The sequence below is a fragment of the Paramisgurnus dabryanus genome, chromosome 9 (genome assembly GCF_030506205.2).
Source record: "Paramisgurnus dabryanus chromosome 9, PD_genome_1.1, whole genome shotgun sequence".
Taxonomy (NCBI): domain Eukaryota; kingdom Metazoa; phylum Chordata; class Actinopteri; order Cypriniformes; family Cobitidae; genus Paramisgurnus; species Paramisgurnus dabryanus.
The window spans coordinates 29,993,463-30,020,045 of NC_133345.1; the positions used below are offsets into that span (position 1 = coordinate 29,993,463).

Here is a 26,583-nt window from a genome sequence, read left to right on the forward strand (position 1 = left end):
AAAGATAGGGATGTATTAATTCATCTAAGTTGAGGTAAGAACATAGTAAAATATTGAAAAACGGTGGTGTTTTCCTTTAAAAACCTTGGTTTACCCAATTTATAAAAAGCTGAAGCGAAAAATTATTTATTAATTTTACACTCCATTTATGTATTAATAATCATTCTGAATCTGATCTCTAACAAAATTCCTTCACAAAAATGCAATTATTTTAGCTTTTTGCTCAAAAATGTGTATTTTTGAAAGAAAAAAAATATTTTTGAAGAAAAATACCCATATTTAAGAGTTTATAAGCAGATAAAGCAATATAGATATGATGAAACGATTTTTCCCGTTTTTTCCTGTTTGTTTGTTTATTGTTTGTTTAAAAGTAGAGGGTCTGTTCTTTCATTTGATAGATTTGTATTTTTATATATTTTTTAGAAGAACATTTTCCTAGAAGGCATTTTGTGAAACTTTTGTGAAAAAAAAATGCTGGCCGGCAACTTTAAAAAAAGGCTGGCGGGGAATGAGTTAAGTAAATATTGTGTTCCATGTAAGATATTTTGTCAATTTCCTACCATAAATATATAAAAACTGTTTTCATCATTAGTTATATGTGTTGCTAAGGACTTCATTGGGACAACTTTAATTGCTATTTTAAATATCTCATTATTTTGATTTTTCGTAGATTCCAGTTTTTTTCCAAACTGACAGAAGTGTTTTATTATTTTTATTATTTATTTAAATGGTGCACAAATCATGTTGCATTTTATAACTTACTATACATTTGTTCACGACCACATGAAAACAGACCACATGAATGTCACGACAGGGTTGGAGAGACAGGACGCAAACGCAGAGTTCGAACCAATAAATAACATTTAATAATAAAACTGGAAACAAAACACGAGGCGTAAAATAACAGGCATGTAAGTAACACAGGAACATCCAACGTGAACAGGAACAGACATGGAAGTAATGACAATGACAATGATCCGGCAATGAGTGTGACACAAACACTGGTATAAATACACAAAGACTAATGACACACAGGTGGAATGAATGATGTGATAATTAACAAGTGTCCAGGTGATGACAATATAGAACAGACACAAAACATGACACGGATCACCGTGACAATGAAATAATTTAATCATAAATGAATTATGTGAATCATAAGCATTTGACTGCATTTACGCAACCCTGTTACACACAGAGCTTCAACACGCCAATAATTTATGCAGCACTAGTGGGATTTTTTCCATTTGAAAACATTGCTAACTTTTAAAATTGATCAAATGGAGGAAGCAATGAACAGTGGGCGAGCAAGAAAGAGAGAGAGAGAGAAGGAATTAAGCTGCGCCAAAAAGTGTGACTTGGATTTAATATTTTATAATTGCCAAGGGACATTCCAAGATCAATGAATTTTTTGCCCGAGACGCACATCAGAAAGAGATGTACTTCAGTCTTTTTCGAGAACATTGGTCTATTTAATTCAGGCGCCTGATGCATGTGAAATATTCCTGCCTGGCCTCCGACGATTCCCTCGGGCGGAGCTGCGGGCACACATTACCACTTTTAATGGGCCGCCCTTAGAAGAGGCAAAATAAGCCAATAACCCGTCCGCGCTAATGGATTGGCTTGTTTATTCACTCCAGCTCTCTTTACAGCTAATTTTAGCTGTGCCGTGTTTTTCCACTCTAACACGCACATAAAAAAGCCTGTGAAAAACACGCCGCATCAAAACACAATCTACACACCATATGCTCTTGGAGGACGGAGGCGGAATGGCTGGAGGAGATTACGGGAGATTTGTTTTTCTAGATGGTGCTTTTGGGGGGAAATTCAGCAAGCTGGACACGTCGAGCGTGTTTATGAAAAACACGGCAGAGGATTTGTGGTGATATCGCATACGAAGCGGTTCGCAAGGGGTCAGCGAAGCTGGGTTAAACAGGAAAAGAGGAGAATGAATGAACAGATTCATTTTTACTGGAAATATGGAGATGAAGCTCGTGTGTGGCACAGATCAAACGGCACACAATTAACCCTTATTAATACACTAAATGACTATGACCTAATTACAAAGATCTCACACGGATACTCAAACTAACTCTCCGGATCAGGGTGCTTCCTGAACTACAGACACATGTGGCAGATGTTCAAAGATGAATTAAAGGGTTTATTTTAATAATAATGTAGCTCAAATAAAAGCCATTTAAGATACCTTCCTGACAAAAATCAGATCTCATCTGTTTCACAAAAGGTTCTCACAGGGAAAAAAGTTATTTAGATTATAAAAAGGTATGAAAGAAATGGTTCTTCTAAGAACCTTTGACTCAATATCCTCATCTTATGCCGAAATCCTCCACCATTTTTTTTTAAAGGAAAACAACACCATTTTTCAATATTTTACTATGTTCTTACCTCAACTTAGACAAATTAATACATCCCTATCTTTTTTCGATGCGTGCACTTAATATTTGTACAGCGTGTCGTGAATTTGTTAGCATTTAGCCTAGCACCATTCATTCCTTAGGATCCAAACAGGGATGAATTTAGATTCCACCAAACACTTCCATGTTTTTCCTATTTAAAGTGAGTAGTTACATGTAACAGTCTTTAGTTACGTTTTATTTTGTGCCACCATACTTAGTCGTGTAACTACTTGTCTTTAAATCGGGAAAAAAAGGAGGTGTTTGGTGGCTTCTAAATTCATCCCTTTTTGAATCCTAAGGAACGAATGGGGCTAGGCTAAATGCTAACACATTCACGACGCACTGTACAAAGATTAAGTGCATGCATTGAAAAAGATTTATTAATTGTATTAATTCGTCTAAGTTGAGGTAAGAACATAGTAAAATATTGAATAAAAGTGGTGTTTTCCTTAAAAATCCTTGGTTTACACTTCTTATTCGTGACTGGCGTTGTTTTGGTCTCTCCTCTGTGTCACTGTGTTTGTACGCATCGTATGCTAGGTCCTATGCTAATACTCTCTGGTGAATGCACATTGCCTGCTAACAGAAGCTAGTTATTCTAGTTTATAAAGTTTTAAATATGGATATTTTTCATACAAAATTGCAGTGATTACCCTCAGAAGACCTTTATTAACCCCCTGGAGCCGTGTGGATGACTTCTGTAAAGGATGGATGCACTTTTTTGAGCTTGAAAGTCGTGGAACCTTTTTTCTACCCTTATAAAGCTTGGAAGTGCTAGTACATTCACTAAAATAACTTTCTGTTCATCTGAAAGACGATGGACATGTGTATCTCGGATGGCTTGAGGGTAAGTAAATAACAGGAAAATTTTATTTTTTTTGCTTAAGTATCCCTTTAAAGGAAAACGTTTTTCAATATTTTACTGTTTTTACCTTAACTTAGAAGAATTAACACATACCTATCTTTTTTCAATGCATGCACTTTTAGGGCTCTATCTTACACCCTGCGCAATGCAGCGCAATGCGCGACGCAAGTGTCTTTCGCTAGTTTCCACCCTAATTTTCACGTTTAGCGCCGCGTTGTTTAAATAGCAAATGCATTTGCGCCCCCTTTTGCGCCCATGGGCGTTGTGGTCTGAAAACGAGGTGTGTTCAGGCGCATTGTTGGCGCGTTGCTATTTTGAGGCAACTAAAATAGACTACGCCATTGACCAACAAAAACCTGGTCTAAAGTCTAAAGTCAATGGCGCAATGTGTTTTATGTTATTTAAAGAGCGCATTAGTAAAATGCGCCTATACACGGGAGGACAACGCGGGTTTGCTTATCACAAGGTACATGAATGCGCAGCAGCACAAAAATGCTTTTAAATATGAAAGATTAAAGGATTGAATGTAAAAGATTATTATTGAGTCTCTTGGACATAAATGAGGACAGATTATGAGACGTTAGAAGGCACAAAGAGCTGCTTCACCTGCAGCCTGGCAAGTAAATAAATGCTTTGCTTTGAACAAATGCGTCTGTTTTTAAATGTTTTTTTTTATGCTACCTCACGGATTTATTGTATATGATTACTCTGTACCTGTGGATATGGTGAGATGAGAAACATTTTTAAGTCACGCTTAAAAAAACTCTTTGCTAAAAAACCGCTGTCCAAAGTGCTGAAACGTGAGAAGAGCCGTTTGTAAATTCTTTATCTCCTGTTTGTTACAAATAAAGTATTTTTAGAGTACAAACCTTATCTTACATACTTGTAAATTATGTTTTGATGATATTGGATAGCCATACATTTAAAGCAATTACAAGCCTGCTTTTTACTTCCATGACTAAAAGAAAACGGGTTTTAAAGGTTTTAATAAAAAAATAACAATTTCAATACAAGTGGAAAAACAACATAATTATTTAACATTAATCTTAAACTGGGGATCTTCTTCCTCCGCTTAGTTTTTCAGTTTACAAAGTCCGTCATCTAAATAGGGATTAGACATAGCGCCAGCGCAACTTGCTTTTAAAGGGGATGAGAGCTGTGACTCTCATTGGTTTACTGCACGTTACGCCCAAAATACTCCCATTACAATAGGACCTACCCTTTTCGACCATGCGCTTGGCGCAAAAACCATTTTTCCCGTCGTTAAATTAGCAAAAGTGGATTCGGACACGCCCATTTAGATGTTGCGCTGTGCGCTTTAGACAATGCGCTTAGATCGTTAAAATAGGGCCCTTAATGTTTGTGCAGCGCTTCTTGAATGTGTTAGCATTTAGCCTAGCCCCATTCATTCCTATGGCTCCAAACGAAAGTTTTATTTTGTGCCACCATACTTACTCGTGCAACTACTCATGCTTTAAATGTCTTTAAATAAGGAAAACATGGAAGCATTTGGGGGCTTCTAAATTCATCCCTGTTTGGAGCCATAGGAATGAATGGGGCTAGGCTAAATGCTAACACATTCACGTAGCACTGTACAAAGATTAAGTGCGTGCATTGAAAATAAAAGATAGGTATGTATTAATTTGTCTAAGTTAAGGTAGGAACGTAGTAAAATATTGGAAATCGGGGGTGTTTTCCTTTAAGCACCTTAATTTTTAAGAGTATATATTCGTTTTTTATGCTCTGCAACATATCTATCCTGGGATTTCAGTGCCAAAAGTGATTCAGAAAAATTCCAAAGAGAATCACTGAATGTCTTTTTTAATCCTGGTGGTTTTAGGTGCCAGACAGGTGTTGGGTTCGGGTCTGTCATCTCCATACTAAAATTCAATTAGACTCTTCCTGAAGCATCTCCATCTGCAAACAATATGGTGCTTCTCGTTTTAATCAAGCCTTCCCCTAACGCACAGACCGAAGGCCTTTCAAATTAAAAGTCACTTTCGAAGACATTACCTCTGCTACTGAAGTCCAGGAAAAGTGATTTACTTCAGGAAGGTGTGGAGATGAAACTCCCAGCCAAATTCTCTGAATTTGGATACGCCAACTAATTTTACCAGCAGCAAAGTCATTGAAATACAGTTTGACTTAAAATCTATATAACTTAAGACTCTTAAAATACGATTTCATGTTTTTCTCTGGTCGCGCCCGCTGTTTAAAATATATCTGAATCAAATCCATACATGAAAACAAGTTTGGAAATGTTGATGTTGGCACTTTTCTTTTGCCGACTCTACACATCTATACAGTTTCCATACTCTCATTTCCCCTCACACAGGCCGCCTTTAATGAAAGATCATTCCAGCATTTCACTTGTTCGTGCCCTCGGGCATCAACCTTTTCAACCAGCAGAACGAATACGGCACAAATAATAAAATCAAAACCAAACAACGTACTTTAATAGATAACAACACAAAAGTGTTTTGCAGTAATGTCACAAAGCAGCGCTGCTCAACAAGACTACTACGACCAAACTAATTTCACAAAGTCTAAATACATTTCAAAGGGTGATGGAAACGGATACCGGGGTCAATTAGACCCGAATGGATTTGGATTCTCAATGACCTATACAAACAACTTCTGTAAATCCAAACCACTGATGACTGACATGCAAAACATAATTTTTTAGAGGGGTAAAATATGATTAGGGTCATTTAGATTTTCTGCATTGTGAGAAGCTCCAAAAGTGGACACTACCATAAAGTTTCTGGACATTTATGTTGAAGTTTATTTAATTAGAAATTCACATTAGATTCTCATTCATGTAATTGCATGATTTTACTAAAATCAGCAAATAATACAAAAAAAGACTTTCATGATGGACAAATAAAGTTTAAAGTATTTCTGCATAACAGTAAGGGATATAATGTAAAATAATTAAACTGTGAAATCATGTAAAAATCTTACATAAAAATATAAAAAAATAAAATTAAGTATTTGTTAAAATTACTAAATGTAACTAACAATTAATACAGCATATAGTTTTTCAACATTTAGTTAGATATTTTATATTTATGCAATTTGTATGTATATTACCTGGGTTTGAACCCATGACCTTTTGCGCCGCTAACCGAATGCTCCACCACTGAGCTATACACACTGTTATGTTGTGTTCACACCAGCCGCGGTACAGGCATCATGTATGGACTTATCTAACTCTAGGGGATATGGTGAATAAGCTAAAGTCCTTAAAAGTCGGCGTGTTCCTTTAATGTACAATGAGCTACAGTATACAAGTGTACTGGCATTAACAAAGATTTTTAATGTGCTCTGAGAAAACACATAAATAGAAAGTGTTGGCATTATGTTGTCACTTATTGGGAGCACTATGCTAGCTGGAGCCATTTACTTACAGTCTTTGTGCTAAGCTAGGCTAGCGATGGGTGCATCAGACAGAGTACAGCACGCACAGAGATAAAAAAGATATTATCTCTAAATCTCTTAACTCTGGGAGACACGGTGAATAAGTCCCAAAGAATCTTCATGTTTCTTTAACAAACGTTAACAGATACAACTTTTGATTTTAAATATGTATTAGTAAATGTTTAACACGAACAAATATTAAGTATTGGTTGTGATAGTTAATGCAATAACTAATGTTAATAAATGCAACATTATTGTAACGTTTTAACAAATAAACTTATATCCTTATATCTATATTGTTTTTGTTTTTGATTTGACCTGGACATGTTCAACATATGTTTGTTTTGTAAAACGTTTAGTAAACGCTAATCTACAGATCACAGCAGGACGGATTGTGTATGCACACATGAGCGTGGGATGGGAATCTATCCCAGCATCCCTGATCAACGGCTTCTAGATTTGGCTCTCATTGCCGTTCAGTCTCCATGGAAAAATTTTGTTACAAACTTAATTATATCTAAATTAACAAGGGAGGCAATTAACTTCTTTAAGATGGTATCTTTATCTCCCCTTAAGCTCAACTTTGTTGTCAAAACTGTACATTTAACCATTACATCAAGACCCAAGTATCAAAATGCCAGATTGATTCTGATTATGGAAAATCAATCTCAACCCATAAACATTACAAAAATCATTATGTTTAAATATTAAGCCTCAATTTACATTACCTAATTATAATTTCATACATGGAGAAATTAACATCATCTCTTTACCTTTGCATGTTTATTTTGGTTTAAGCTCAACAGAGGAAGCCAGTATAGTATTAAGCTGCAGAACGTTACTGACGGACTCAGACTGGCAATCCTCCAGGCGAAAGACAGAGAGCTATTGTTTGACCCAACTGAAGTCCGGTCCCATACTGCTCTACAGGACCACAGGGAAAACTGCTGCAAACTAAATGCCATTTTCCTATGTGATGTATTGCACCTTCAGTCCATTTTCCTCTCAAATTCTTTATAGGCGGCACACAGAACCAATAAGAGGGTTTATATGGATAGGAAGTTTTTTCTTTACATAACTTAAAACCTTTAAGATACTTATGCTCTTAAAAAACTAAAGATTTACTATGTATTATTCAGCAATGTGTGCACAAAAACAGATTATCTAACAATTGCCTTACTAAGAGTCTGAGAGCAGAATTGAAACAGGTGTCAGTGAGTCCATGTAAATAAATCACGTTCATGGTTTTCATTTAGTACTATTTCTTTTCTGAATGTTGTTTATTTCCTGCTGACATGGATTCACTGGGTGTGTTAAAGCTGGCAAAAACAAACTCTCTAAAATAAATAAAGAAACTATTAAAATGGGTTATGATTTTAGTCTGGCAAATGTGAAGGTTAGTGCATGATTGCATTTACATTTAAACACTTAGTAGATGCGTTTATCCAATGCAACTTATAGTGAATTACAAGGTATGTATTTTTTATCAATATGTGTGTTCCCTGGGTTCAAACTGAGGCTTTTTTTTGTTAACACCATGCTGGACCGGGGCTATACAGGAGCACCTATTAGAAAACCAGGAAAGTTGTTTTATTTTCTGATGAGTGATTGTTGGTCACATTTATCAGATATTTGTGTTGTCACACCATCCTGTTGTGTTTAACTGTGTGTTGAGATATAAACATGATGTCATTTTTGTGTGTAAAATACTAGCTGCACTATTGCTGGCAGAACTTTGCAAACATCTGCAGAAAGATCCAAACAAACATGTCAAACATTTATCATGATCAGATGTCTTTCATTTTAAATTTATTCTGTCAGCCTGTATTGGACTTTATTTAGAAGGAAAGAAATTATGCCTTTGTTTATTTAATGTTTTTTTTCACAAACACCACACAAACACCACAGTCACGTGACTTTAGTTTAGTATTTTAATTTTTTTAATTTTTTGGGTGAACTCTCTTTAAATAGTAATATGAGTTTAATAAAAAAGCAAACAAACAAACAAAAATAAAATTATAAAAGCTGATCACAAAATTACTAAAAATTTGTATTAAATTTGGAAAAACTTAAAATTAACACATACAAATAAAAGCTGATTTAAAATGACAATAAAGGTTATAAATTATATTCTAAAAATATTAACTACAATAAAAACTAAATAAAAACTAAAATAACAGATTGTTTACATCCACCAGTATGCACTGCAAAGAAAATCTTTTTATTTTTGTCTTGTTTTCAAATTTTTCTTGAATTTTTCCTGAATTTAGTGTTTAAGAAAAATTTTCAAGATTTTTTGCTTACCCCATTGGCGGATTTTTTTGGTTGTTTTATGCACAAAATCACTTAAATTTGATATTTTTGGTCTAAAAACTAGACTTATTTTCTTAGGTCGTTTTGCTCATTAAGAAAGATCATCTTAATTTAAAGGTGCTCTAAGCGAATTGACGCGTTTTAGACCATAAAACATTTTTTGTTATATACAGCAAACATCACCTCACTATCTGCTTGCTGCCTGTCCGCTGATCAAACTATAAAAAACGCGATCTATGTAGACAGCCCCGGCTTCACAAACTGCAATAACAACATAGTGACCAAACCTACAAACAGAAACCATAACAAAGTGTTTCAACCAATAAACGACAAGAAGGATTTGGGATAAGGGTTGGGCGCGTTCATGAAAGCACGGAAGGGAGGGGGAGGGGGAAGAGTTAGCTACGCTCCGTCTGTTTGAAAACAATTCAAACGTCAACAAAAACTAACGTCTCGCAGATTCGCTTAGAACGCATTTAAGAATTGCTACAGAATTTTAAAAAAAAAATACTAAGAATTTTTTTCTTGAAAATAATTTTTTGCAGTGTGTGACATTCAAGCTAAATTTTAAATCAATGCTGTTTCCACCATGAAAAATTTGTAAATGCAATTTACATTTCATTCAACTGTGACAAAATAAGTCCCAAAATAGTAAAAAATAGTAAAAACTCTTTCAAACTCTTATACGATGTGTATCCGCTGCCTTTAATGGTGTTAGCGGAAGAGGGGGTGTGAATGTCACCAACCATCCCTTCAGCTGAACTACTACTAAACGGCTCGCCAACCAGACGTCAAAGCACAGAAACACAGACAACACACCCGTGGCCTTCCTGTTTGTCTGGCTAAAAAATCTGAAGCCTGGGAAACACGGGAGGAGAAGAGAACGACCAGTGCCAGCCAAACAAACATACAAGCAAACGACACGAGGTGAGGATCCAGACCTTGTGGATGGAAAGAGAAGCGGTTCACTCCAAGTTAGGATTGATTTACTTCATTAACCAAGATTACAAGTTTAACTTACAAACCAGAGGTCAAAAATTCTCATTAACAAGAAGAGCGCTGAGAACCGCGGGGCTTGGAGGCTATTCTTATTACTGACTACACATTTCAATCTGTCTTTGATCTTCATGTCTGCCTTTCTCTCTACCGTCCAATTTTTTGGCAGGGAGGTTGATTTTAATTGTAGCTATAGAACAAGAGCGTCGTTTGCCTGTGAGGCTGCCTCCACATCTGTAGCAAGAGCATTTTTAGCGATACTGGGCGCAGTCCATCGCCCCGGGCGCATTTTAATGGTTCCACCCCCCTTCGTTCCCGGCTCGGATTGTTTCCACGTGATTCCTGTTAATTTAGCTGGAGGAAAGGGCATCAGTTTTCCTTGTGCTCCGTCTTACTCTCCCTTCTTTTGCCTCTACCTTTTTTTTGATCTATAAGCAAAAGAAAGGCAACTCAATCTTCTCTCTTTTCCTCTTTTCTTGTCACCCTGTTACCGTAAAGCACCTTTGACTTTGATCATTTGTTACACAGGTCAGGAATAATTAGTGGTGTTTGCTAAAGCCAGCCTCTAGTACTACAGAGATTTCGACAAAGCCCCAATGAATGTGCTTTAAACATCAATGATCCCTAAATATGTGACTGGGGTGGTACCCTTTCAAAAAGTACAGCTTTTTAGTACCTCATAGGTACACACTGGTACCATAGAGAGCTTATTAGTACCTCAAAGATTCATATTAGTATCTCAAAGGTAGCACATGTATACATATCTGTACCTAATGCTACAAATTATGACCTTTTTAAAGGGTTCTGCCCCAGTGACAGCTGAGGTACATATTTTGAAAAAAAATTTCATCATAGAGACCCAGAGAGAGATCTTTTGACTTGACCCAGAACACCCTAGATGTGCCCTATCATCTCCCTAATGCTGCGTTCACACCACCCGCGGTAGAGGCGTCAATCGCAAGTGATTTCAATGTTTAGTCAATGTGAAGACGCGTTGACGCGCGTCTGGAGGTCTCGCAGCATAATTGAGGCGTTTAGTGCGGCGCGATAAGACGCAGATCCGTATGGAAAGCCAAAGTACTCACAAACACCTGCTTGGGCGTCTGAATGCATACTGACACGTCAAAAGCATGCGATTTGGCAGCAACGCCGATCCTCAATGCATGCTTTGTCCTAATAAGTTTTGCAAAGCGAAAAAATTATTAGGACAAAATATGCGTTGAGGACGCGCGTTTTCCTGCCAAATCGCACGCTTTTGATGTGTCAGTATGCAATCAGACGCCCGACCAGGCGTTTGTGGTTACTTTGGCTTTCCATAATTCCGCCTCATTCGCACGTCTAGTTCGCGCAAATGGTGCGAATTGAGCGTTGCCGCGGAAAACGCAAGAGTTTAAAATTCTGAACTTCCGTGTTAACCAATCAGGAGCTTGCTCTAGTAGTGACGTGATTACAGGAAGCGAGCGGAGACGCAGAAGCCCCTCCCCCCATGACGCGAATTTCCTCGTGAGTGTCTCGGTGACTAGAATTTCACGCGTTTTTTAATGTTTATTTTTTGAGACCATAGACATTATATGCGTAGACGCCTCAAGAAGTGCTGGAACGTAATCCAGCGTCGCTGCCATATTGGTTGGGTCTTTTTACTCTACGCTAGCCCGTATTTTGTGCAGCTTACGGTTGCAATAACCGGTGCAGTATTGATACCAGATCGCACGGGATTACCTTTCACAAAAAAGATTGAACAATGATTTTGGTTATTTAATCGTAGGTCATCGTAAGTAACTTAATATTGTAATGCATTACTTTTAAAAGTAACTTTCCCCAAAACTGGTTATGATTATTGTAGTTTTGGATCCAAGATGGCGGCCGCACTGATACGTCAGCTCAAATAGGCAACGTCAGTCTATGAGCCAATCACATGTCATTTTAGGATAAAAACGTTTTTTGTTGATTTGGGTTTAAGACTACACCTGTACCCTATTGCATTTGATGCAGAAATGAAATCATTCACCCAAGTTGGTTCAAACATTGGTGGGTTAAAGTGTAAACTGCACATATGTTTCCATTAATGGCTGTGTAAATATTGGAGGGGTCTTAATTGCTAGTTTTAATTATTGGGGGGTTACAATACCTCCCCCCAAAAGTATGCCTCTGGCCAACACATCCAGCAGGTATTACCTCATGACTAAAACATGCTCCTCAAAATCTACCTGTGGCTATGAAGACCTACTGTTCATATTTTGGTATCTTCATCGCACCCGAGAGTTTAACCCTATGTATAGTTACACTCTTTCATCTTTCTTTTCTTATTTATGCTTTCCGTGTGCATACTACACGATATCTTCATACAGAACTTCAAAAGATGATATGTGTGTGTGCCGAGAGAGTTACTGTGGCTCTTGCCTGAGAAATGACCCCGAGCAGGGCCAGTTAGGGGCCCGTCTCTCTCTCTCTAATCTATCCCTCAGAGCACTGTAAGGCCTCTTTGTTTCTCTCTCAGCTCAGGATGGAGACAGACCTTACACTCAACATGGGCTATCAGGTTCAGCCCCACGGCCATCTGCTGCCTGGCCAGACGATGGGGAGGTGAATGAGGAGAGAAAAACACCCACAAACACCCTGACACCAGAGTTACCTGAGTTCAGTCACACACATACACACCAGAGTAATCCGTGAAAAATACATTCAAAGCCGAAAACGTACTATTGAACACAAGTGGATTATAATATTATAAGATATTCTAAGTCCCTAAAAGAGTTTCAGAAAACAACATCGGAGATAAAGACTTAAATGAAACCTCCAATCTTTCTCCAGTAACAGCAAACCCACAAGCTTTTCTCCGCATGGAGTTTTAGCATCTCGCTCATGACTCCATCTCAGATCGGGTGACTGTTTCCGGACACAGAGGTTTTTGTTTGGGCTTATTGTAGCATAACGCAGTCCAGATACACCAACAATCAGAGCAGGCAGAATAAAGCGATGCAGGAACCCTGAGCCTGCGGCCCGCGGCACATTTCTGTGCAGATGAAATCTCTGCCGAGCCCCAGAGTGAAACTCAGAGAAGGCCTGAATACAGCGCTGCTGATGTAGCCGGCGGGCACACCGTGACCCCCTTAGAAAAGTCACTTTGCTCTGGAGAAAGCAGGAAAAAACCCTGCAGGGCGACACACGGCCCCAGCCGAAATGAAGAAATGAGACGAGGTGAAACTAAAGTGAAAATAAGTTAAAATGTTACCCTCTGTCTGTCCTACCTTCGTGTCAAACTGTGGCGTTACTTCATAAACAATACAGAAAAACTTTTAATTGAAGGGATAGTACACCCAAAAATGAATGAACAAACTATTTACATTTCTTTGTTCTGCTGAACACAACGGAAGATATTTGTAATGAAGCAGGAAACAGAAGCACCATTGACTTCCATAGTAGGAAAAAATAATACTATGGAAATCAATGATACTCAAAATCAGTTTGGTTACAAACATTGCTTAAAATATCTTCTTTTGTGTTTAGAAAAACAAAGAAATTAATAAAGGTAGGGCCTTATAATTTCCGCGATAACGGAATCACGGAATTGGCAAATTAACACGGATTCTAGTGTTAACACAGAATTTTGGGGAATTTTACATATTTTGAATAAAATTCCGTTTTTGTGTGGGAGAAGAAAGTATGTCTGGGGGAAATGCAGACCGGGGGAAGCAAATCTGGGCGACACACACCCTTCCGTCATTTCAGAGCCCCCCCCAAACACTGACACCATGTGGCTCTCTACGACTGCTTTCGTCAGCGAAAAAATTAAGAAATTTGACACCAAGTTTTGTATTTGTATATAACATTACATTAAAGGCACACTCTTTTTATGATTAAAATAACAGTAAAGGGTAAAAAAAATGCCACAAATTAAAACAGACAAAACGGAATTTGGGAAAAAAATAAAACGGAATTTGGGAAAAAATAAAACGGATTTTATAGGGCCCTATACAGGTTTAACAACATAAGGGTGAGTAAATGAAAAAAAAAATTCATTTTTGGGTGAACTATCCCTTTAAGACCCAATAATGGTATCAGATGGTGTGACACATATATACCATGGTACTTAAAATTAATTTTAGGGCATAGGCACAGATCCTCTGGGTGCTTGGGGGCTTAAGCACCCACCAAAATGGCCAAGCACCAGATATGTTCAATTCATTTGTATCAAATACGCTTTTGAAATTCGGCAACCTGATTCCGGTTTGGTGGATATCGCAGTTATTGCTGAATAAGGGGCGCTTCACGTTTAAAAGCACTTAGGCGCCCCGTAAAGCGCTTAGGCGCCCCGTATAGCTAAGCAACCTAGCGGTGTGTCACATTGTGCCAAGCACCCGCCCGCGGATAAAGAAATCAGCGCCTATGTTTAAGGGTGTTGTGATTGTTTGGGTGTTCCAAAAGGTCATGGGTTCAAACCCAGGGAACTCAAGTCCTGATAAAAATGTATAGCTTGTAATGCACTGTAAGTCGCTTTGGATAAAAGCATCTGCCAAATGCATAAATATAAATATATCGGTTGCCAGGGTGGGTTTTTATCCTGATTACATTTTAGCATTAGTCAGAATCCACAAGGCAAAATCAACAGCAAAGCTAAACATTTAACAGATCCAGATGACTTCATGTAAAACATGATGTTTTGGAAATATAATACTCATGTTTCTTCATATCTCCAGTGTGTACAATGAAATGCAGAGAAGAGCTGTCAGCCATATGTGAAAAACACAGTAATACATGCACACAGTGCAGGTCAAGTTCAATAACTAACTGTGGGAAAGTGGACAAATGTCACAGGAAAAAGTTAAGTTGTTTATCTTTGCTCCAAGAAAAAAACACAGAGCAACCAATGGAACGTAATGCATGTGGTGTGTTTGCTTGCGGTCTACCACTGAAACCAAACACTTTATTAGATGTCCATGTACATTACCAATTTAAATTACACTTCAAATTTATACAAAAGTATACGTGACCATTAAGAACTTTCATTTAATTCTATAAGGAGATGCCTATGACCTCAAAATACATACAGGTACACTTTTGACCTGAAGTTATTGCAGTTAATGGTCTAACACTAGGGGTGTGATGAGATCTTGTGAGATTTATTATGTTACAAGATTTCTGGTGGAGGTGAAATCTGTCTCCTGATTTCAGAATAAAGTTGAGTTAGTGGCAAAACCTTTTACAGTGCATGCATTATATTTTGTCTTTTACTGCGTGTGCTTTTTTGTTTGGGTTTCCAAAATGTTCGTTTGGGAACTCATTTTAAGAGACGCGTTGTGTTTGTTGATCATTCACATGTTTAGTGTCTCAGCAGATTAAACCCTCACATGAGTTTACATGATTTAATGTCTGCATGTTCTTGCTCAAGAATTACAGTCGCTGAATCATTTCTATTGGAAAGAACTGGACAAATATTATAGATTTAAACATTGTTTGGCCAAAAGTAAGCATTTTCTCAACCTATGGGTAAAAACAAATCGTGAGTCCGCTGGCGCCCTCTGCAGGCATTTGTTATATTTAATTACATATATATATTTACTTATCAAATTACTTCATTTTTATTATTGTTAGGGACAGACCTAGATTAGTTAAAACAGTTTCAAAATAATGTGATTTCAGTTTCTCATTCATATATTTTATCATTGAGGATTTCTATATAAAAACTCTTGTCTCGTCTTGTGGAGTAAGTGTTTCGTCACACCTCTACTCTACACAATACTGTGTCCATCAGTAATGGATGCTATAGAAATACAAAACAGCTGCTTATGAATTTAGAGAAGCAATAGAAAATGTGTGAAAAACTTTATTGTTACTATATGAAGTTTGTGCAAATTTAAGGTAGCGTGCACACCAAAGCTTTTCTGTCGATGGCCGGCGTATGCTTTCGATTGTTTCCAATGGAAGTGTGGCGCTTTTCGGAAAAGCCAGCAGCTGGCATTTTTCCCCTCTGAATGTCGGCGATTGGCAGTTTTTCCTCGCTCAGTGCCGAGAGTTGAAAAGTATTCAACTTGAATACTTGGGGGTGAAAAGCTCAGCTCATCAATGTCAGTTCTCACACAGCCATCCAATCACAGTGAAGAAGAGGCGGGATAACATCACAACAACCAACCGGCGCATCTTTCAATGCAGGGTTCCCACACCTTAGTTGACTTCAATTTCAAGGACCTTTCAAGGACTTTCCAGGTCCAATACCCTCAAATTTAAGGACTAAATGTGGGGACACATTTCAAATGAGAGCAAGGTTACCTTTTAAGATACATTGTTACAGTTCCCTTTTGAGGGAACTCGCGCTGCGTCACTGTGGTGACACTTTGGGGACGCCTCCAAGGGTAAGTGCGTCTGAATGTGTATATCAAATTCAACCAATGGTGAGGCTTAACGACAAAGGCAGGGTGACGCGGGAGCCAGGAAGTATATCGCTATCTGAAATATTGCCAAAGACGGCGTTACAGGGACGCAGGAAGTATGGCAAGAGAGACGCAGCGTCTCGTTCCCTTCTCAGGGAACAACAGGTACATACGTAACCCGAGATGTTTTCATGTGTCAAACACAACTATGCAAAAAAGCATTTTGGTGTGAATCAACATTCGCATACAGAAGATAAAAGCATTTAAAGCAAACAGTTTACCACGTGTGCTTCTAAAATTTTTATGATATTTTCCTACACTACACAGGGAATAATATGGATTTATTTCCAGAAAACTTCTTGCATAAAATAGATTCAAGCACTTTCAATGACCTGTATCTATGTATGTATATTTTCAAAAACTTGCCAGGGCCATGATTTTTCCCCCAGATTTACAAACTTTCAAGAATTTCAAGGATCTGTGGGAACCCTGTCAAAGACCAAAACGATCAGCGCAAAAAGAGCTGGCAGTCGGCGTCCCCCTGGGGTTTTTAGCCGCGTTTAAAATCTTTGGTGTGCACACCCCAAATGCAAAAATTGTCTTCTGATCTCATTCAGTCTGAAAAGTTGACAATCATTTTTTGATTATTTTTGGCAAGATACTTTGAGTAAACGTTTCACACAATACACAACATTTGGCCCCTCTGATCTACAGTAAAGAAGACAAGTTTGTGTTTCTCTTCCAACATTTATAGTTAAAAAAACAAATTTCTCATCACCACAGTGCATACTTTCAATGCATTCTGAAGTAGAAGTATGCAGCTGGGATGCAGCCCTGAATAAAAACATCTGTATGACAATAAAAGGGAGTGCTTTGAAAATCTAAATCCAGGCACATTTCAAGTCTCAAATAACAGCCGTTTGGATGCGTTGATGTTCTTACCTCAGCGCCTGTTGTTGTAGCACCGGGTGAGTCCACCTTTCGTTTCTTGCGAGGGCCGATGGCGGCGAGCGCTGTCAGATTGGCATCTCGCTGTCTCATTTGAGCGAGTTCCTGTTGCTGCATCTGAGAAAGGAAAGAGATTCATAAATAATGATCTATATTTATGTGCATTGTGACATGAGGCATTTATGACTTTATGTCAAAGTGGTAAACATTAACATAGTTAACACAAAAATCCAATAAGCAGAAAACACAACAAAGACTAAAGAATATGTTTTTTTTTAATGGCTAACATGCACTCATGCTAAACATTACATGTAATGATTTTTTAACAACAGTCAGATCACAAAAAAATGCACATTCATGTATAAAGTTTAGTCCAACTAATAAACATGTGGGTCTCAAATCATTTATACCATTCTTTTATGCTACGTACACACCAAACGCTGGGCATCGCGTTTGTTTCAACTTGAGTGAAGATGCATTTGAGGCGAATAGCGCGTGTTTTTGGGGCAAATGCGCTGCCAATATCGCGTCATTCGCATCGCCCCACACGAGGAAGTGTCTAATTGAGTCTTTGCATGTAATCTACTCACGCAAATCTTGAACTCGCATCTGGTGTGAACCAACAGTTACTGTGAGTTCACACCAGATGCGAGTTCAAGGATTTGCGCAAGTAGATTACATACAAAGTAAATGCAAAGACGCGATCAGACGCGTCCTCGCGTGGGGCGATACGAATGACGCGATATGGGCGACGCATTTATCGCAAAAACACGCGCAATTCACCTCAAACGCGTCTTCGCCCAAGTTGAAAATATTCAACTCGAGCAAAAAATTCGCATGACACTAAGTTAAATGCTGCAAGTAATCTAGAGCGAGTAACACAATGCACCCCCTTTAGCTGTGACTTATACAAATGTTAAATCAAAACGCAACTTTCATGAAGTAAAAATCACTAAATAGAACCGTTTTATAATATGCATTAAACCAGTAGGCCAGTAATCTATTTCGAACACAACAACCATCCTATGCAGAATGATGTGAAGCACAAAAGCCAATCGCAGACAGCCATCCATCCATCAACAAACCTTTAAAATGAAAGTGAGCGTGTTTAGAGATATTAGGTGTGAATATAAATGTGTGTGTGTGTGTGTGTGTGTGTGTGTGTGTGTGTGTGTGTGTGTGTGTGTGTGTGTGTGTGTGTGTGTGTGTGTGTCAGCTCACACTCTCTAATTTGATTTTTCACTTTGTGAAATGTAAGAGGGGCCGGTGATGCCTCAGGTAATGTCAAGGTTTCCTGCAGGGCAGCCTCACTCACACAACCCTTTCTGAGGACGTGTTAGAGCCTGAGGATACACACACACACACACACACACACACACGCAGACATACACAACCACATATGGCATCACACACACACACCCGTCACAGTCTGTCTGCAGTGAGGGAGTATACAGCCATGTGCCCGTTGGTGTGTGTGCGTGTGTGTGTGTGTGTGTGTGTGTGTGCGTGCGTGCGTGCGTGCGTGCGTGCATGCGTGCGTGCAATCAATGCAATCTTTCATGTACTTTTCTATTTTCTGTGTGTTAAGATCAGCAAGTCTGTAACGTTTTAAAGACTGCTGTAGTTTGTAAATTGTGCATGCAGTGTGAAGGAAATAGGAATGGAGTGTGTAGTGTAAAAGCGTACAGCCTTTTGTGTTGGCATGACACAAATGTGACCCATAATCCCAAGCAGCTCCCAGAGACCCTTTAAAAACTCCTGTAGAGATCATTCAAGCTTCACAATGAAATGAAAATCCTCACATCACTTACTCGTCATTGATCCCATTGTTTTCTTCAATGAAACCCAAAAGAAGTTCAGCAGTGTTGAATCAGATGCTGACTGGCAGTCGCACACAATACGATTGAAATATAGTGCACAAAATGTATGGATTATTTTTTATTTAACGCTTGTGTCAGAGCATTGCATTAGGTTGTGGACTGTATTGTTTGTATAGCTTGAGTGCACTGCATGTCTTGTAAAAGCATACAAGTATATGTAAATGTAAATGTACACTCACCTAAAGGATTATTAGGAACACCATACTAATACTGTGTTTGACCCCCTTTCGCCTTCAGAACTGCCTTAATTCTACGTGGCATTGATTCAACAAGGTGCTGAAAGCATTCTTTAGAAATGTTGACCCATATTGATAGGATAGCATCTTGCAGTTGATGGAGATTTGTGGGATGCACATCCAGGGCACGAAGCTCCCGTTCCACCACATCCCAAAGATGCTCTATTGGGTTGAGATCTGGTGACTGTGGGGGGCATTTTAGTACAGTGAACTCATTGTCATGTTCAAGAAACCAATTTGAAATTATTTGAGCTTTGTGACATGGTGCATTATCCTGCTGGAAGTAGCCATCAGAGGATGGGTACATGGTCAGAAACAATGCTCAGGTAGGCCGTGGCATTTAAATGATGCCCAATTGGCACTAAGGGGCCTAAAGTGTGCCAAGTAAAACATCCCCCACACCTTTAAACCACCACCACCAGCCTGCACAGTGGAAACAAAGCATGATGGATCCATGTTCTCATTCTGTTTACGCCAAATTCTGACTCTACCATCTGAATGTCTTAACAGAAACCGAGACTCATCAGACCAGGCAACATTTTTCCAGTCTTCAACTGTCCAATTTTGGTGAGCTTGTGCAAATTGTAGCCTCTTTTTCCTATTTGTAGTGGAGATGAGGGGTACACAGTGGGGTCTTCTGCTGTTGTAGCCCATCCGCCTCAAGGTTGTGCGTGTTGTGGCTTCACAAATGCTTTGCTGCATACCTCGGTTGTAACGAGTGGTTATTTCAGTCAAAGTTGCTCTTCTATCAGCTTGAATCAGTCGGCCCATTCTCCTCTGTCCTCTAGCATCAACAAGGCATTTTCACCCACAGGACTGCCGCATACTGGATGTTTTTCCCTTTTCACACCATTCTTTGTAAACCCTAGAAATGGTTGTGCGTGAAAATTCCAGTAACTGAGAAGATTGTGAAATACTCAGACCTCTGATTCTGACATTCAGTTTGGAGTTCAAGAGATTGTCTTGACCAGGACCACACCCCTAAATGCACTGAAGCAACTGCCATGTGATTGGTTGATTTGATCATTGCATTAATGAGAAATTGAACAGGTGTTCCTAATAATCCTTTAGTTGAGTGTATGCAAAAAGCAGCACCTCCTAGTTCTAAACATCCACATTTGTGCTCAACAAAAGAAAGTCGTGTAGGTTTGAACTGACACGAGAGTGAATAAATGATGACAAAACTTTTATTTCTAGGTCACTGATTAACATAAAACCAACCCCGCGTAATTCACCATTCCCACAATCCTCTGATATCACCGTGCATATCACCACATCCTCCACCACACAGACCACTGACCCCTGAGATAATCTTATTTCACCAACAGCACGTGATGCCCCGCTCAAGGATCACAGCGCCGCTACGTCTACACGGCTGTTGGCACCAGACTCTCTGCATGTTTCGTGCCTCCGGCTACTGCCGCAGTCGCAGATTTATGGCGTTCTGATAAATGCAGGTCCCAGAGTGCCATCTGTGTTACCAGCACCATTACAGACAAATCGCCCGACATCTACCAGACAGAGACGAGAAGGAAATTATAGCTCAACTATGTGTAGAGTTAGTTAACCGCTGAACTCATTACTGCAAATTTACAGAAATATTCATCTGAATTATTTTAGCAAACTGCACTACTGCTACAAAAATAAATGTTGAATAGTAGCTAATTGTAGAAATGGTAATTGCTTTGAATATTATGTTAAATAGAAGTTTTACTTACACTATATGTCAAAATGACACTCATTAACTATGATAACACATTTATATTTATCCATTTGGCAGACGTTTTTATCTAAAGTGGATTAAAAGGTATACATTTCAAATGCAATGCTCATCGAACGCAATGCTCTCCACAATGAACTGAGAACATTTATGCACAAAAAAATATATATATATTTTTTGTTTACAACCTGAACTGATGTTATTTTGAATGTAACCTTTCAACAAAGAACAGCAGAAAAACACAAACAATTCGATAACCTTTTCCAGCCCTATGAAATCACACAATGCCATAAAATGATCAATATCTTTTGGGATCTGTCCCTAAAGCTAAACCTCTTGCCCTTTGAGGTGAGACCGTGACACTTTTTATTTGAAAAGTCAGCACTAAGCTAATATTAATGCGATTGCATTGAAAACCATCTGTCTGACACTTCGACCGTGTTCACAAAGATCTTGCAAAAGTAAATGACGGTCACACAGCTGAACTTCAAGCTCACGTGTGTTTCATTTCGAACCACTGAAAACATAAGCAAACCTGCTCATTTCTATCAGCTCGTGTGCATTGAAACCTTCTGTTCGCCCTCAGGCCATCGGCTCCCGGCACCACACACAGATGTCTGTACCCGAGCAGAACGGGGAACAACAGGGGGGTTTAGGGGAATTTAACCAGGCATCGGTCATGTGCAGTAACCAGTAGGGGGCAAAATCTGCCCTTTTACCCATCCTGCCACTGGACACTGGATTAAGAGTTTTGTTACTCTTGTTAGGGAGAATGAATATAATACACTGTCAAAAAAAAAATTGGTTGAAATATATACCCAAGCTGTCACTGGGGCTGTTAGTATCTCAGAGGAACATAATGGTACCAATGTCTCCAAATCTGTACAGGACCATTATAAAAGGTACTGTGCCATTAGCTGCGTTTTCATTACACTGCAAATTGCGCAAATTGAAATAGCGAATTGAAGATGTGCCTAATGGAAACAGCAATTTCACATAAACTCCCATATATCGCAAAAAAGTTTTTACGCTCAGGTGAGGTGGTTTTTATGCAATTTAAACAAGGAATTAGGGATGCATAACGATAAATCACGATTAATGTATCGCAGCATAAAAGTTTTTGTTTACATCACATATGTGTGTGTGAACTGTGTATAACAACTTTGTATCGATAAATGCACACACATGCATGTATATATTTAAGAAATGTTTACATGTGTATGTACATTTGTATATTTATATATAATTAATATTATCCAATGTAAAAAAATATTTTCAAGAAAACATTTTCTTAGTATTTTTGTTTTGTTTTCAGTAAAAATATATAATAATTCTTAAATTAAAATCCTTTTTATGATGAGCAAAACGACCCAAGAATAAGTCTAGTTTTTAGACAAAAAAAAAACAATTTAAGTGATTTTGTGCATAAAACAAGCAAAAAAATCTGCCAATGGGGTAAGCAAATTTAGTGTTTGAGAAAAAATTTCAAGATTTTTTTGCTTACCCTATTGGCAGATTTTTATGCTTGTTTTATGCACAAAATCACTTAAATTTGATATTTTTGGTCTAAAAAATAGACTTATTTTCTTGGGTCGTGTTGCTCATCAAGAAAAAGCATCTTAAAGGTGCAGTGTGTAATTTTTAAAAGGATCTCTTGACAGAAATGCAAAATAATATATAGAACTATATTATCAGGGGTGCATAAAGACCTTTTTATAATGACCTGTTATGTTTTTATTAGCTTAGAATGAGACGTTTTTATCTACATACACCGAGGGTCCCCTTACGTAGAAGTCGCCATTTTGTGCCGCCATGTTTCTACAGAAGCCCTTAATGGACAAACTTTTTGCTAAGTTGTCTCCGTCAATGTTATGTTATTCCGGTGGTGGCTACAGTAGCTTCTTTATGCGTTTCAAAAGCGAGGGGTGAGCAGTGGACTGAGCTGTTGGTTGCAATTTGCAACCTCACCACTAGATGCCGCTAAAATTTACACACTGCACCTTTAATTTCAGAATTTTTAGATATTATTAGTACTGAAAACAAGACAAAAATACAAAAAAAAATTTTTCTTGAAAATTATTTTTTGCAATGTATATAAATACTTAGAAAACAAGTATTTAGAAAATAATGCGCAAATGGAAACGCAATTAGTGACAGCTGTGGTAAATATTTTGACTACTTTTTCTATCGGTGTAGATTAACCTTAAAATGACGTTTGCAATATTTAACTCTCGTAACAGAATATAAAGCATAATAAATTCAGGATCTATTTATGTAGACTGTGATTATTGGGAATCAAAAGTCAAGACAATACAGTAGGGAAAATATGTCTATAATAACAGTGAAGTGGCATACTTTTATTCAGCGAACTGTAAACATTTATAACAGATATTTTTAGGATAAGTGCAGCAGGTGGATGGCAATGCTGTTGCAATGTATGCAATGGCAATGTTTTAAATGTCCAGTTCAAAGATAAGCATTGACCTTCATTTAAAATGACTTGACGTTTTGAAGCAGTTGTCCGAAGGTTGGATCTGTTACACTTAAAAAGTGAAAGTTGGATTAACGTAAAAAAAATTCAGTACCTAAAAAATGTACTCACTTTAACTCTTTCCCCGCCATTGACGAGTAAACTTGTCGATTAAGAGAAAACGCTTCCCAGCCAATGACGAGTATTTCTGGCAATCTGTAATACTGCTATTATCCACCAGGTGGCACAACTTATAAAACCCGGAAGTATTGCGCTAGGGCCAACAGCTGTATGTCCATGTATGTTGTGAGGATTGCTCTGAACCTACCTATATTTAAGAGGTGATAAAAAGAGAACTAATGAAGGATGAAATGTTTTTTTTTTTTGAAAGCAGAGTTCTTTCATTTAATATATTGCATTTTTATACATATATTATGTAATTTTAAACTTTGACTTTTTAGAGAGACCTGCCGTTTAGGACAAACCAATTACACAAATGCTCCCGCCCTCCCAGGTGTCAGGCTTATGAGGTCACTTCCTGTATTTAAAACATCATTTACAGTACTGTACATTCAACAGAACCACACACGTGCAGAATTATGTGTAAACCGATTGACCTTGTCTAATATCTTACTTTAATTATCCTCAGAGTTATTAACTTAATAGCAATGAAAACAATCAACGCATATTAACAGCAGGAGTTTGTGAGTTTTTGAAGCAGTGATATTATTGTCTAGAGGAAACATTTAAAGCAACATGGTTTGGCTCCTGCACGAGATCATTAAAAATCTCGCTTATCTAAGTAGAAAATCTTTTGTTTGAGACGCTTGGGCAAGCATTCTTCTCTTTCCCTCTCGGTCTTTCTTCTATAAGGGAGATCCACGCGACGTCACTTTCTATTGATCAGGTGTAATTTGCATCGGTGGCAGATGAGAGTCGTGCGCACCGTAAGGACGATGGCGATGATTTATTCATTTTAAATCAAAAACTGAGAATCTTCAGAGAGGTAGAGACTGCAGGCGGTGAAGAAGGGCTCTCTCGCTCTCTGGATCTCTCGTTTTCTGTCTCAGCCCCGAGCCAATGGTGTGCAGTCCTTCTCATTAACAAGGTGAATCGTTCTGACGCTCTCTAATTAGCCAACAAGACAATCTAACGGCGAGGTGGCACATTCAAAACTTTCAACCAGATTTCTCTTTCTTCCTGCTCTTTCCCACAGATAGCTTTGAGGGAAAAGATGAAAATAGGAAACAGGAGTCAAACTGTCCTGCTCTCCAATCTGAGAGGTGTAAAGGTTCCGAGGTCTCATTGGACCTGCACTGACATCAGAAACGTCAAAGCTCCACGTCACCAATCAAAGCAAAACCAATGTATTTACTGTAGGTACATTACAGTACGCACACTACATTTTACAGAGTACCAAAATCAATTTATACATAAAGTATTTTGGGTGTAAAACACACAAAAAGTGGATCATTTAATGTTTATTGTTTTAGTCAATGTATGTGATGTAAACTTATTTTTAGTTTAGATGATACCTCAAACATAAAGACAGTGACCATCAGATTTATAGCCACTGTCATCTGCTGATGGTTGGACTGGAGCTACTGACCCTTTCATCTTTGTCTTCAATGTAAAATAAAATAACAAAAAATATTTCCTCTGTTCTCAAACCCATCGGCTCATCCCCAAACATCTTCACTCCTCATTCCCCTGCTCCTTATGCCTAATTCATGTACAAAGAGAAAGATGTCCTACAGGACAGCAACAGACACACTCTCTCTCTCTCTCTCTCTCTCTCTCTCTCTCTCTCTCTCTCTCTCTCTCTTACGCACGCACGCATGCACGCACGCACTCACACACGCACACACACACACACACACACACTTTCATACAGACAAACAAACATGCATATACACACACACACACACACACACACACACACACACACACACACACACACACACACACACACACACACACACACACACACACACACACACACACACACACACACACACACTCACACTTTCTCTCTCTCTCTCTCTCTCTCTCTCTCTCTCTCTCTCTCTCTCTCTCACACACACACACACACACACACTCACACTTTCTCTCTCTCTCTCTCTCTCTCTCTCTCTCTCTCTCTCTCTCTCTCTCTCTCTCTCTCACACACACACACACACGCACACACACACACACACACACACACACAAATACACTCACTCACTCAGATGCACACTTAGGCCCTCAACCATTCACATTTTGCTTGCAGGCAACATCTCTTTGTTTTTTCTCTCATTACAACACTTTGTAAAATTCAGATACACACAGGAACAACGAAGGTCTTGTTTAAAGCTTTGTTCTCTACTTTATCTCAGGTTTCTTTTTCTAACATTTGTTATATGACCTGTAGTGAAGCATTTAGAAAATACTTGTGATAACAAATAAGTAAATAATGTTTCAGTGTATGCAAGATTTTTTTGTTTTGTTTCATAAAACAAATTGTTGGAGTCCAGCAATGGAACACTCAATATCCTAAGATTTAAAACACAAGATATAAAAACAGTCATTCACTAAAACACAACTAAGACTTCAGGGTTCCCACACCTTAGTTAACTTCAAATTTAAGTACCTTTCAAGGACTTTCCAGGTCCAATACCCTCAAATTCAAGGAATTTAGTGGGGACACATTTCAACTGAGAGCAAGGTTACATTGTGTTACCTTTTAAGATACATTGTTACAGTTCCCTTTCGAGGGAAACTCGTGCTGCGTCACTGCGGTGACACTTTGGGGACGCCTCCAGGGGTAAGTGCGTCTGAATGTGTATATCAAATTCAACCAATGGTGAGGCTTAACGACAAAGACAGGGTGACGCGGGAGCCAGGAAGTATATCGCTATCTGAAATATTGCCAAAGACGGCATTACAGGGACGCAGGAAGTATGGCAAGGGA

General features: G+C 38.4%; 1 protein-coding gene across 3 annotated transcripts in view; it reads right to left on the reverse strand.

Annotated features, from left to right (window-relative positions):
• LOC135773826 (transcription initiation factor TFIID subunit 4) overlaps positions 1–26,583 on the reverse strand; it is a 131,298-nt gene that overhangs the window by 61,464 nt on the left and 43,251 nt on the right. For 2 of the 3 annotated variants that reach the window (XM_065283665.2, XM_065283666.2), the window contains exon 14: positions 17,322–17,444. In XM_065283665.2, coding sequence (XP_065139737.1) covers positions 17,322–17,444 — 123 coding nt within the window. Of the gene's footprint in view, positions 1–17,321; positions 17,445–20,700; positions 20,955–26,583 lie in introns of those variants that run through there. The other variant, XM_065283667.1, reaches the window with a different exon arrangement.